Source organism: Microtus oregoni, unplaced genomic scaffold (genome assembly GCF_018167655.1).
Source record: "Microtus oregoni isolate MIOR12 unplaced genomic scaffold, Mior012 000000F_ref0000247, whole genome shotgun sequence".
In the NCBI taxonomy this organism is placed as follows: domain Eukaryota; kingdom Metazoa; phylum Chordata; class Mammalia; order Rodentia; family Cricetidae; genus Microtus; species Microtus oregoni.
In genome coordinates, this window is record NW_024543059.1 from 73,165,579 (window position 1) to 73,179,737 (window position 14,159).

The following is a 14,159-nucleotide window of genomic DNA, read 5'->3' on the forward strand; positions in this document are numbered from 1 at the left end:
CTTGCTGCCCAGATCCCCCCTCCAGGCTAGGATTTTTGTGTGCTGTTGGTAGCCAAGGGGGCAGTGGTGAGCCAAGGAGCCCTTCCCTTCCCTGGGGGCGGGACTTGTGCGGTGGTGGGGGGGTGTCTGTATATTATCTGTCACGTGTTGATGGATGGTGGATGCAGGAAGGATCATGCGCATACCTCACGTTTACGCAACTCCCAGACCTCAGCCTCTGACCCCTTTAAGCCAGCAGCTTACCTTGAAGCTCCAAGGTTGGCATGGGCTGTCCTAGCTGCCTGTGATCTGACACCCGCCTCCAGGCTCCCTCAGAATAGTTTGAAGATCTCAGTTCACAGGAGTTTCTGGTCCATTCTGTCTTCGTCTCCATCTCGGTGCTTTTCACGTAGCTCCTTTCATCCCCGCACAGACCTAGCTCTTTTAGCCAGATCCGATCGTCTTCTTACAGGGGACACATCCAGTATCTTGATTCTCATTTCACCGAAGGGATGGAGACATCTGCAAGGGTCTATTGGGGGAGTTAGGCCTCCTCATTATGACTCTAATTGAAGTTCTTAACCGCCATTGAAAATACTTGTGTAGAGCCGGGTGCTGGTGACGCATGCCTTTAACCCAGCTCTCGGGAGGCAGAGGCAGGCCGATCCCTGTGAGTTCGAGGCGAGCCTGATCTACACGAGCTAGTTCCAGGACAGGCTCCAAAGCTATAGGGAAATGCTGTCTCAGAAAACCAAACCAAAAAAAAAAAAAACAAACTTGTGTGCATATGTGGTGTGTGTAATTCACGTCGGGCTCTCCATTTACACAACTCTTAACTCCCACAACTGACTCCAAGAGCTGCAATTTGAGGCGTTACGCATGGTGCCACCTCTTCTGGATTCCAGTGCTGTAGCAGCTGTGTGTGCCCTGAAGGGAAGGTCAGGAGCTCTGTCAGCCCTAGTGGCAGCCTTTGGGGTCCTACTGGTTAAAATGAAAGATCTCCTCCCCATGAACCCTCTTGAAGTGCAAGGCCTGGGAGCTGGGGCATCTGTGTGGCAGCGGGTGGCACCGTGAAATAGTCACTCGTCTGGAAATCCAGATGGCTGTGCCTTGGGTACATCACCCCTCATCGTCAGCAGAGGTGGGGTCCATGCAGAAGAACCTTAAGGACAGCCACCACCTCATCTCACCCAAACCCCTGCCTGCTCCACACTGAATTTCCATCCTGTAGCCATTAGCCGAGCTGGTATTTCCTTGGCTCTTCCTTCTACTAGGTGCTATCCTTGGCGCTTCACCCCTGCCTACTCTTTCTTACCTCTGCTTTCCTTGATGCGGACAGAATGGTTTTAATGTCATTGCAATTTCCAGAAACATGCCCAGTGTCCCATGCCAAATTCAGTAAATTGGTACAGCTGGGATTTGACTCTAAGACACCTGGATCACAGTGCCTGAAAGACTCCCTTACACGTCCAGCAACACGCACTTGAATTTTAACCACTGGGTTTGTGCATTCTGCAGACTCCAGTGTCTTGCACGGACGTTTGGGTCAACATTTTGCTTCTGTCTTGAGACGCCCACTGGGCTAAAACTAAAGGTGTGTTTCGTCACCATTGTGGATAGAGCCTTTGGTTCAGTGGCTTTGAGCTGGCCCACTGCTTTTCTGTCCTCTCCAGTCCTGATTCCCAGCTTTGTGTTTCCAGGTCATTAAAACACCGATGACTAGCCAGAAGACTTTTGAATCTCTGATCGACTTTTGTAAAACCTTAGGAAAGCATCCTGTTTCTTGCAAGGTAAAGTATGCGGAATGATTGTGTTTATTTTTCTGTTACTAAAGTAACAAGTTCACACCCACTCCAATAAAGTCACACCTCCTAATAGTGCCACTCCTTTGGGGAACCATTTTCTTTCAGAGCATCCCAGCAGGAGTCCTCCAAGTGTGGGTCCTGAGCTAGTAGCAGCACTAAGGCTGGAGACTTGTGAGCAGTATAAATCCTTCTACACCTCTCCAGATGGGGCAGTGTTATTTAGCTGCTGTTCTAGAACTTCTAGGGCACAGTGCCAGTATCAGTTGAGCTCTAGGGAAGACCTCGTGGCTAAGCGGAGTCACAGTGGTCAGAGATCATTCAGGAGGAACAAACACATCTTTGTCCAAGTCAGAGAGACGCTCGGGTCAGGTCACTGGGAAGAACTCCATTCAGGAAGGGAGTGGTCCCTTCTGAGACCCAAGCCTTCAGCGATCTGAGTATCTGTCTCTGGGGCCCATCTCTTAGATGGTCTGCTCTGTCTTCCTGGGAACCAACACATGGACCCCTGGGGACAGACTGCACACAGTCCGGGAGAGAGGTGATTTTTTTTACGGGGGTGCTGCTAGAAGATACTGCTAATAGACAAAGTGAGCCATGGCCACTGTTGACAACAGGTCTGTCCATGTCCTGGAAGGGCTGGGCTGGGCCAACCCTCAAGCTACCCCCCATGCCACCACATGTGAAGTCTGAGAGAGGGGAGCCCAAGTTTCAGTTAAAAAGAAGACCCAGGAGTGAGTCTGGGTCCTGACTCCTGCCTGTTGATGAGCAGCTGTGTTTAGAAACAGTTTCTGTGTGTCCATCAGTTCCAGCCGTTTCTGAGCCCTGGGAATCAGAGGCCTGTACATCAAGTCCAGGCTGGTGGACACAAAGCCCCGGTAGAAAACAAAGGCCTGGGTCTTGGAAAGAACGCTGCAGACAGTCACAGGGTGCTCAGACAGGAGGAGACGAACGTGGCCGAGGGACATCAAGGAGGCCTTCCTTAGTGGCGCGTGAAGGTTTTCCTGTAAGAAAGCCAACTTGACCTCCATTCACCCGTCGCCAGTTTGAATTTGGTTTTTTCTTTTCTTTCTCTCTCTCTCTCTCTCTCTCTCCCTCCCTCCCTCCCTCCCTCCCTCCCTCCCTCTCTCTCTTTTTGAGACAAGATTTTTCTGTATTTCCTTGGCTGTCCTAGAACTCGCTCTGGAGCCCAAGCTGGCCTTGAACTCTCAGAGATCTGCCTGCCTCTGCTCCCCTAGTGCTGCGCCACCACCACCAGCCGCTCCAGGCTCTAGGGAAGATGAGGCCACCCGCTGACTTGATAGCCAGGTCCCTTCAGCATCTCCCTTTGCCTTAGTTCTTCCTGGCTTCCACCCGTGTGGGTGTTGAGCTTCTGCATGACGTCACAGTCTCCCTGTTGTGTCAAGCCCTGGTCAGCATTTGAGAAGTCAGTTGTCGGTTTTTTTGACTATGATTTCTCACCGTTATGGCTCATCTCGTACTTTAGCTTTCTAAAATATTCCTAATTCTGAACTCAGTATTATATTAAAAACAAACAAAGCAAAAACAAAAACAAAGTTTTCATTAGTTCTCTGAACAAGCCATCTGGCCTTATAGGCTTCCTAAGCCAAAGAGGCAACCCGTGTACTTGGTCTACAGTCAGGAAGGAAATGTAGTTAGTCTCATTAAAAAACAAATAATAATAATAGGTTTTTTTCATTCTTTTAAATCAAATAATTTTTTTTTTCTTTTAGCCACACCAGTGGCTATTATGCTTGTCTGCACTCTCCGACTATTGATTTTCTAGTAAAGAGAGAAAACAGAAATTGTATGAGAAAGTGTATCGACATAAGAAGGTAGTGACCGGGGTAGGGTGGGGTAGAAGTGCACAGGCTGGGGTTCTCCTCTGTGTGTGACCTCCTGTGGTCACACAGAGCCTTTGTGGGATAGTTATTCAAGCTTTTGAGGCAGGATTTCCAATAGATAGCATTACAATATATGGCCGTCACATAAGACAAGGATCACAAATGCTCTTGTAAAAGACAGATGCAGTTATGTGTGGTGTGACCGAATGTTCCCATTAGGGACAGATGGCATCCGTACAGTGGCCCTATAAGGTGTAGCTGAGAAAGCCCGATCACCAGGGCAGTCATAGCCGTTCTGAAGCTGTGCAGCGTGTTCCGTGTTTCTGGTAATGCTAGGGGAAATACACAGTGGCCTTACTGGTTTGTGTGTTCATCACAACACGCTTTTTAAATCCCTTCTAGCTTTTTTATAAAGAAGTGTAGACCAGCTTAGGACTGCTCTTAGGTGCCTTTGCTGGAGGAAAAAACTAACTTCCAGCTGGCGCAGGTTGCCATGCAGGCTGCGTGCTCACTCACCGTGTGTGCACACGTGCATGCTATATTTCCTGCTCTCGGGTGCTCAGTGCTGAGCTCCACAGAAAATCTGACGCCGAAGGGCGTACTTTGTCTGCAAACATCTTGGTGTCGCTAGTACAGTCTTGGCTAAGTGGCTGGAACTTCTGGGCATCCCCACCCAGAGGAGACAGCACAGGCCTTGCTGTTGGTGTGCCAAGGTGAAAGGACCTTTGGACCCTCTTGCCGTGATGGTCAGTTTGTGTGGTGTGCAGTCGGGTCGTCTCTGAGACACACTGAGCTGACCCTGGCGCCTCTCGGGAAGCTGGGGGATGCTACATTTCTGATGGGGTGTTTAAGAATGGAGGGATTCCTGAGAGGGGGGTGGAGGGTGGAAGAGGGGATGTTGCTGTAGGAGGTAGAGGGAGGAGCTTCACAGCGTGTTTGGAAAAGTGAAAGGCACCCTAAACAGAAGGTCAAGTTTAATGAAGTCACTTGTCTCCCTCTCTCCCCTGCAACAGGACACTCCTGGATTTATCGTGAACCGTCTCCTGGTGCCGTACCTCATAGAAGCTGTCAGGCTGCATGAGCGAGGTACCTGTCCCAGGCCAGGCTAAGGCCTCCGGGTCTCAGTCTGTGTGCGTGCAGGAAGGCTTGGGCTACGTGGAACCTGGGAAGGGGGTCTCTGCATTCTCATTCTGTGGGACTAAGCTCAGCTTTGCCCTGGCCCTAGTACCTTTGCCACTGGGTTCCCCAAGGCACAGACCTCCCTGTGAGCCTCCAGTACAGGCTGCAGCAATGGCATAGACGGTGCAGATCTAGATCCTCGGTCATCACATTTAGTTAAAAGTTTACTGCTTGCGGGGAGAGGGAGAAATGACTTGGCTATTACTGCTCTTGCAAACGGATTCCCAGCATCCGTGTCGGGCAGCTCACACCCACGTGTAACTCCAGCTCCAACCGTCTTCTCAGCCTGTGCGTACATGCATGCGTGATGCTTGTTATACACACGTCACATACACACCACATGCCTGCATGATCCATGTTACACACACTCAAGCACACACATGCGCATACACACATGCACACATGTGCACACACTCATACACATGCGTTCATATTTATGATACATGTTATGCACACACAGACACACACACCCATGCACACACACTGAGTACTACAAATAGTAAGATAGGAATGGAAAAATAACCAGACTAGTTGTTTAAAGTTGTTTAATGTAGAAAACCTGGGGCTGTTTGATGGGAGATGGGACAATGACAGAATTGATGCATGGTAGGGACAATGTCCTTATTGAAAAATGTCATGAAGCCCTGCTTTGCACCTCATGAATGATCTAAAATGTCCCCCTTTTAAAAAAAAATTGTGTGTATGTGTGCGTGGTGCTTGCATGCCTGCATATCATGCCATGTTGTATGTATGGAGGTTAGAAGACAACTTGGTGGGCTCAGTTCTCTCCTATCTTTATACAATTCTGGGGATCCAATTCAGGTCTCCAGGCTTACATGGCAAGCACACTCTGTGTGTGTGCTCGCCCGTGTGTGTGTGCTCGCCCGTGCGTGCGTGCACACGCGTGACTTTTGAGACAGGGTTTCTCTGTGTAACAGCCCTCCTCATCCTGGAACTTGCTCTGTAGACCAGGCAGGTCTTGAACTCTCAGAGCCTCTGCCTCCCGAGTGCTGGGATTAACGGCGTGAGTCAGTCACCATGCTTAGCACCGTGAGCCATCACCTGGGCCTGAAGTGTCCACTTCTAGTTGACAGACAATGACTTTGTCTGCTGTAGAAACATAAGCCTCAGGACATGGTCCATGGCTAGGAAGCATGCATACCCCTACTGCCTGACTTCTTTCCCGTTTCTAAGAAGGAAAGTGTGTGATGTCTCCCGTGCAAGCCAGAAAGCTTTAGGGACGGGTAAAACACAAGAGTGATCGTTTATTTGAGTGACGTCATTTCCGAACGCTCTCAAGAATGCCGTTTCCCAAACAGAGCGTTCACACCAGCTCTTCCAAGCAGACAAAGCACACTTGCCTCGTCAAACTTGGCTTTAAATATTAAACTGGCCTCCGTGCTTTATGGGAGCCGTTGCCTACCTTTTACTCCAAGATCAAACCAACACTTCTGTGTTTATCTTCAACAAATGCGCCTAATTACACCTCAGAGAAAGTATGTGGCATTTTGGCTTACCTTGAAAGACATTCGTGGGTTTTTTTCCCCTCTAATAAATGTAATGTTAGAATGTAGCACCTTCTCGTGGTGTTTTTTTTTTTCCTCTGAAACACCCTACCCTTTGATACCACTCCCACGTGCCAAGTGTCTGATGCTAAGTTAAAGACCCTGTTCTGCCCTCCGCTGCCCCTCACCATTTCTAGCCACCACTGTGTCACACCAGGAAAGACAGGACCTGGCTCGAGGGCTGCTTTCGGCTTGCTCTTGGTGCTTCTCTGGGTGGCCTTTCCTTACTGGTCCTGCGGCCTCTCTCTTTGTGGCTGGATCCCGTGTCAGAACATTTGTCCATCCTGAAGCTGCTAATGTCATGCGGGTCCAGGTTTGCAGCTTCACACTGGGCTCTGGACTCTAGGCCTCTACTAGTGTTTTTTTGGCTACTCACCTGGCCAACGCCAGTGCGTGCTTGCTTAGATGCGCCCACACCCTGGTCTTTATCCACAGCTCTGCGTTTTCACTGAAGCATCTAGATCCTCCCACTCTTGTCGTTTGTCACCTTGGTGCCTCCCTGTCATCACTGTTCCCTTCCTCTCCCAGCCCCATCCTGCCAGGCCGCTATAATGGGGCTCAGCCAGGCAGCTACCCTGGTTAAGTTACTACATGTCTTTCTTAGGCCCTGCTTGCTGAGAACCTGTAATATTTACTGTTCCCTGTTTCTGTCCATGTACCCGGCTGGGGCCTGGCCTCTGACTGTGTTCTGGCTTTATTTCCTAGCTCGGAGAGAATGTTTCTGTCCTTTGCTGTTGGTGCACTGTGTGTGCGTGTGCGTGTGTGTGCGTGTGCGTGTGCGTGTGTGTGTGTGTGTGTGTGTATGTGTGTCTACAGGTTGGTGGATAGACAGGCGTGCCTAAACCAGGATGTATGGGAGACTGTTTAGTCGAGGCTGCAGAGAACTGAGCAGCTGCCGATACACCATGAATGCCCACCAACCACACTTCTCACGTCCTATGTAGAAAGAACCTCATGGAGGCTCACTGAATTTCTGACCTCTGACCTCCTCTGACAGCCTTCGCCATTTCTTTCACAGCTGTGAGCTGTGCATAGCTTTGTTCCTTCAGACTGGTGGAGGCCGGATGGGCGCAGTGTCCCAACTCCGAGGGTCAGAGCAGTGTAGGCTTGGAAACCTGCAGTCCCTGTCATGTGCCCACTCAGCTCCAATAGGGTGACAAGGGCACGTGGTTAGTTCCTCTTAGGAGGGATGTGATGTCATGAGCTTATCCTCTAGCCGCTGTAGGGTGTCCTACAAAATCCCCACTGCCACACTTCCTGCCTCACCCTGACTCAAGTACCGCAGTTCTCTGGTAACTTGTATACAGCTAAGACTGGTAATGTTGAAGCTGGCCGGCAGGTGGTGCCAGAGAGACAGAGACCAACTCAGCTGTGGCTTCAGGTCCCTGGTCTTAGTTTCCTGGCCCAGGCCTCCACCCATTCAGGTTTGGGGAATTCTCTGAGGAGGAGTCTCCTCTTTATCCTGAGGTAAGGACCCCATAGTCACGGGAGCCAGAAAGAGTGAAGCAGAGTTTTGTGTGGTGTGTGTGTGGTGTGTATGTGTGCGTGCGTGTGTGTGTGTGTGTGTGTGTGTGTGTAAGGAGCATCAGGTTCTCTTCAAGTACTGGACTCTACAAGGGTTTAGGAAGTTCGTCATTCGTGACTCCTCGGTATATACATATTGTATATATTGCTTTTCTGTCTTTTTCTCTTTGCCTATTTACTCTAATCTACTTAAGACAGATTTTTTTTTTTTTAGAATTCTGTTAACTTTGTAGATGTTTACTGATTTTTTTTTTAAACAGTGCTTTATGCTTTCCGTAATTTTGGAAACAGCAATAATCCTCAAGTGAGGGTCTGCCTTGGGAATTATAGCGTTGTTTTTAGGGCACTTGGGTGTGATTAAATGGCTTTAGGTTAAGTTCGCTGCTGTTAGATTTCTGTCCCCAGGACATTGCATTCTTTTGAGGGGACACCGCCTATATAAGTGAGTGATTGGGGCTCTGACTGACAACTGTGGAGACCTGCAGGGTGAGAGGTGCCCCTGGCTCCCAGTCCTAGCTGCTACTGTTTGGTGCACTGCAGGGGGGTGCTCTGATTGGCCCCATCTGAACAGAAGCCTGAAGGAAGAGGCTGAGGCCTGAAGGTAGAGGGAGGCTTATTGATTGGCCCAGGGCACAGCATGGAGGAAGGTGTCCTGGGGCAGGAGCCTGGCAGGATGTTACTTCTGGCATCTGAATGCAGCTGTAGCTTCATGGACACCTCAGTGTTCGCACCCTGAACAGCGCTTATGTGAGCTGCGGAGTCAGAGCCCAGCTACCTGCGCCGTCCCTCCCGTGTCCTCTGCGCATGCGCTGTAGTGTCCGGCTAGGGTGCCGGTCCAGGCTCTATTTGGAACCTGGGCCTCGGGCGGAGGGGGGGTTATGGAGCTGGTTCAGATGCTGCAGTGAGTTTGCCCCCTCTCCTCCTCTATTACATCACCACTACCTTGTTTTGCCGTTGTCTCTGCAAGTGTCGAGAACCCAGTAAGTAATAGATACAAACTGAATAAAGCAGGGCTGGGAATAGAGCGCACTGCTAGAGGTTGCTCAGCCGTTTCGAGGCTCTGGGTTTAACTCCCCACCCTGCCATGGGACCGGGAGGGAGGATGGGCTGTGTGAGACCACCTGATGAGATTCATAAGTGTATGGCGATTTTTGCTTTCCTACGACATAAAATTCAAAGCGTGATTTCTCAGATGCCTCTATTTCTATTTTTTTTGTGTGTGTGTGGGGAGAGGCTGGGCTCCCTAAATGATTCAGAGTGTGTCCTTTTTATTTCTCGAGCACATCAGAGCAGTTTGTGTAAGGTTAGAATTGTTGTATTGAGAGTACACTAAGGAACAGCCCACCCAGACGTCCGCTGGGTGTCCACAGGTCAGGATTCATGAGATAAACAGCCTTCTTCCATGTGTTGCCCTTGGATAGCTCAGTTCGTAGAGGGGAGGACTGTATTTATTCTATTTTTTAAAATTTCTTTTTTAAGTGATTGAGTATTTTCCCTGCATGTATGCCTGTGCACCATGTGTGTGCCTGGTTTTGAGCTGTTGTGTGGGTGCTGGGAATCGAACCTGGGTCCTGGACAAGAACAACGATTTCTTTTTAACCATGGAGTCAACTCCAGCATCCCTCCAATCCTAATTAGGGTTGTACTAGTGCTAGGATTATGTTAGTATAAGATTATACCAAGTACTTAATATCACTCAAAGAAAATAATCGCGTGGATTTTCTTTCGCATGTGTGTGTCTGTGTCTGTGTATGTCTCTCTGTGTGTTTATAGGGTTCCACTTGGCGGTCCAGGCTGTCCTGGAGCTCACTTTTCTCTTCCCTCAATTTCCCAGCTGCTGACATTGCAGGCATGAGCCACTGTGCCTGGCGCCGTAATCACCTTAGATTGCACTGACATCCTCTGGCATTATTTTAGAGCTTCGAAAAATGTGGTGTTAGATTTGGAAGGATTTATTGTTGAGGAAGAGGGCCCAGTTGAGACGTCTGTCATGTCTAGGTGTGGAATACACTGCTTTAGCCCTTCATTCAGCACTCATATTATTGGCCACTACTTTATGCTTTGAAGCAAAATTCTAGATAGACAGCCATGTAATAAAGTTGATTCTGGTTTCTGATTTTGGAGGCAGAAAACATGGTGTGCGTCTATACGATCCTAGTGATCTTCTGAATGTGTGCGTCTATATGATCCTAGTCATTTTGAGTGTGTGCGTCTATACGATCCTAGTGATTTTGAGTGTGTGCGTCTATACGATCCGAGTGATTTTGAGTGTGTGCGTCTATACGATCCTAGTGATTTTGAGTGTGTGCGTCTATACTATCCGAGTGATTTTCTGAATGTGTGCATCTATATGATCCTAGTGGTTTTCTGAGTGTATGCGTCTATACAGTCCTGGTGATTTTCTGAATGTGTGCGTCTGTACGATCCCAGTGATTCTGGAACTGGCCCAGGCCTGGGGAGAGTTGAGGAGAGGTGGTGGCGACTCAGGGCTGCCCTCTGCTCTGCAGGTGATGCATCTAAGGAGGACATTGATACAGCGATGAAGCTGGGAGCTGGCTACCCCATGGGGCCATTTGAACTTCTTGACTACGTTGGCCTGGATACTACTAAGTTCATCTTGGATGGTAGGAATGGAAACCTTTTCTTTCTTCTTAAAAACCGGGTTGAAATCGTCTCTTAGTTGTAATGTTAAGAAAAGGTTGCAAGGGATCTTAAGACATTGAGAGTCCTCCTTTTCCTTAGTCCAAATGCCTGAGGATAGGATGCTTTATAAAGGAAAAGAGTTGTGAGGCTCTGACAGCTAGAGATGCTCCAAGTGACAAGATGCTCCTGGCTCTGTCACAACATGGCAGAGGCTACGAAGTAAAACAGCCACGTGCAGAAAGGGCTATGGGGAGGGTACGGGATGACCCTGGTTTGTAATCGTCCACTCTCTCAAGAAGGAATCTAGTCACTCGATTTGGCCCACTCCTGAGAAAATTATAAGTCCACTTGGGTGGGTGGAGTCTCATGAGTGCCTTCTCAGGGCCCAGCTCTTGAAGAAGATTCCACCTTTTTTCCGCACTGCCTTTGGAGGAGCAAAGCGAGTTCAGCTGTAGCAGCTAGTTGGAGATTCACACAGACGGCAGCAGGAGGGAGATGGCATATTGCTGCTTAGGAGGTCAACTCTTTGTGGCCTTTCATTTGGATAGAATTATAGATCATAGGCATCGCTAGTATAACTTGGGTCCTGTGCACCCTCCATTCACTCCCCGCTCCCCCCAATAGCTGTATCTGAAATAACCACAGTGCAAAATGAAAGTCGGGATGTTACCAGTGGTACATTGTGCCGTGCTATCAGTGAGCTGATTTGTGTGACCGCCATTGAAGTCAAGCTATTCAGACGGTTTTCAAAGGGGAGTGGTTTGGAAGACAGCATAAGCTTCTGAAATCGAATGTAGCAGACTGCTCCAGCATTTCACCAAACCCCTTTAATATCGGGAAGAGAGGGTCTTAGATGTTGGCAGGGGAAATCTGAGGATGTGTGAGACTGTGCTCCACTGGGAGCAGAACGCGGGATGGAACGGATCTGGAGCGCTAACTCTCCCACTTGGGAAGCCAGTCGGTTAGTGGGAGATTCTGTCCGAGCTTGTGGGCATTTGCCTTGGTGTGGGGGGAGTCCTGGGGAACAAGGCACCCTGCAATAGAGCCCCTTCTAGCAGCACAGGTAAATAGTGGTGTACCCGCTTTAGGATCGGTGTTGGCTGTGCCGGTGAAGGTTGCCTTATATATCTCTGCCACGATGGTGCCCCAGGCATGCCCTGAGACTACCCAACCAAAATAAGCCCTTGTCCTTCCTCTCAACAGGGTGGCATGAAATGGACCCAGCGAACCCCCTGTTTCAGCCCAGTTCTTCCATGAACAATCTGGTGGCCCAGAAGAAGATGGGCAGGAAGAGCGGAGAAGGATTTTACAAATACAAGTGATGCGACAGGAGTCCCTCGGCAGCACCCCCAGCCAGCCACGGGACAAGGACGAGCGCACTGTGGGCGGTGGTCTCAAGGCTCGCCATGGGCTGCTCAATGGCCTCCCTTGCCGTCTCTTTGAAGTAACCCTTTGACTAGTTGCAGTAATAAGATTCCTCCACTGAGATCCAATTCTCTGCTTCAGTCTATTCGCGTCTGTATGTTTTTCTGTGCCTTGGAGCGAGCATCTTTTTTTCTGAACCTTGCCATTTTTTGTAAAAGCATTAATTAGACTCCTTCACTCAGGTCTTCTGGAAGTGAATATGCCATGTTTATGGGTCTTGAACCCAGGGGTTAAGAGCCGTTGTGCCTACTGGTGCATCTAAGGGCCTTGCCTGCCTGGGTACCCTTGCAGTTTGTAGCCTCAAGCCTTAGCCTACATTCTGGGCGTTGCAGAACATGTTCTGCCTTGTTTACTTCTCATCTGGACAGGGCTTCTGGAGTGGCGGGCAAGCACACGTGAGCTTGAGTTTGGTGTCCGGGAAAAGGCCCATCCTCGTGGCCATCCAAACCATCCCCATCGCTGTCCGTCCCTCTTGTTTGCTCATGAGAAATCAGTGCTCCCAAGTGCCTATGAATCGACTCTAATAAAATGCAATCTTTTACTCTGTAAAAATGGGAATGGAAATAAATAAACCTAAATAACTTAAAATCATAAACTGCTTAAGTAATTATAAAACAGGGCCCCTCTTCTCCGGCCTCTGGCCGGTACTGAAGCGGCAGCGTGGGAGGAATGGTGGAGGGTATTTGAATCTGGCCCGTGCCTGGCCCTTCCGCGTTTCTTAGCAGTAAAACAGAAACAAGGGCACAATGAGTGGTTTTTGTTTTTTTTTTTTTTTTTTTTTTTTTTTAGAACATCTGTTTCTTCTTTGCCAACAAAGTAAAATAACATAACATAAGATTCTTTTAATCATTGGCCTGACAGAGTGTCTTCCATGATAGAGTGTGGGAAGACATCAGGAGCCCCGAGGTCCAGTGGCTTCCTGAGCAGAGCTTAAGTGAGTGGCCTGCCATGTCTGAGGTCATCAGATGTTTAGTAGCAGAGTCTGGGTTGGATCTGGATTTTTTTGATGACAAATACAAAAGAATAAATCTGGAAATCTCAACTGTAAACTTTCGGGCAGTCTGTTCCCCCAAACAGGTGGAGGTGCTTGTCTTCTCAGGCCATAGTTCTGTCAGGATATTCTTGGCTGAGTTTCTTTCCTATTTCGTGATTGATAAGAGGGAATTTATTAATTTAAAACGATCTGAGTGTGTCACAAAGTGAGAAAACACACACATATATGCGTTTGTGCTTACCAACACACTAGAACTTGGCTGATGCTCTTCTTATATATTGCCTGGACCCGGGAGGGACGTTCAGATGCTTCTCTCCCCCTCCCCCCACCGTTTCTAGGTCACCTGTGGCCTCAGAGCTCTGCTTCTTCCCAGGCTAGCTCTTGACCTTTGCTGTGACCCCTGGCCCACAGGCTTCAGTTTGTCACCTTCTAACCAGAGTCTGTAGAGGATGTGGGCACTCGTCCTGAAGATGCCTAGCTCTCTCTTAACCACCAAGTTTCAGGAAAGAGAGAGAACTCAGGGGTACAACCGTCGGCTCCCAGGGTGGGGAGAGACGCCACGCTGTTTCTGGATGGCATTTTAAAACGCACTTTGATCTTGCCAGATGTTCAGAAGCTCAGCCTCTGAACCCCTTTGCCATTTTATAATATCTTTGCCTTGCATTATGTTCTGGGGGCTGCCCCGGGAAGGATCTGGAAGCTTTTCCTCTTCTTCAAGTTGGCACTTGGGGAGTGGTCTCCTGTCCCCTCCCATGGCTCTGTGACCTCAGGTGGGAAGAAAGGTCTCGCAGACAGCGCTTCTGCGATCTCTCTGAAAATCAAACCCTAGTTAGATTCCCATCTCTTGTGCTTTCTTAATTAGTTTTTGGTCATCCTTGGGGGGAATGAGCCTGGTCCTCAGCTTCTAAAGTTGCCTCTTAATGGCAGCCTGAACCTTTTTATAGCATTGAAAGTCAATGCCAGTGTTTAAGTAAAATAAATAAAACAAAATAACAACAAAAACATACTCCTCCCGCTACTTCTTAGTGTCATTAATTCCTCTAATAGAAGTGAGAATTTCAAAGGAAATTCTTGATTGTTTTGAAAACATGCTACAGAAACAAACCCGTGGCCCTGTGATGTCCATACGATTTATTGTTACTGCTGATCACAGCGGCTCAAGGGAAAAGCATTGCTCACCTTACTGACACGGACTGTGAGGTTT

At 48.9% G+C, this 14,159-nt stretch overlaps 1 protein-coding gene across 1 annotated transcript in view; it reads left to right on the forward strand.

Moving 5' to 3' along the window:
* Hadh (hydroxyacyl-CoA dehydrogenase) overlaps window positions 1–12,549 on the forward strand; it is a 35,732-nt gene extending 23,183 nt beyond the window's left edge. Inside the window, exons 5-8 of the mRNA XM_041655881.1 lie at window positions 1,680–1,769; window positions 4,639–4,711; window positions 10,401–10,517; window positions 11,740–12,549. Of these exons, the coding sequence (XP_041511815.1) occupies window positions 1,680–1,769; window positions 4,639–4,711; window positions 10,401–10,517; window positions 11,740–11,858 (399 nt within the window). The 3' untranslated portion in view covers window positions 11,859–12,549. The remainder of the gene's footprint in view (window positions 1–1,679; window positions 1,770–4,638; window positions 4,712–10,400; window positions 10,518–11,739) is intronic.
* Window positions 12,550–14,159: the final 1,610 nt, after the last annotated feature.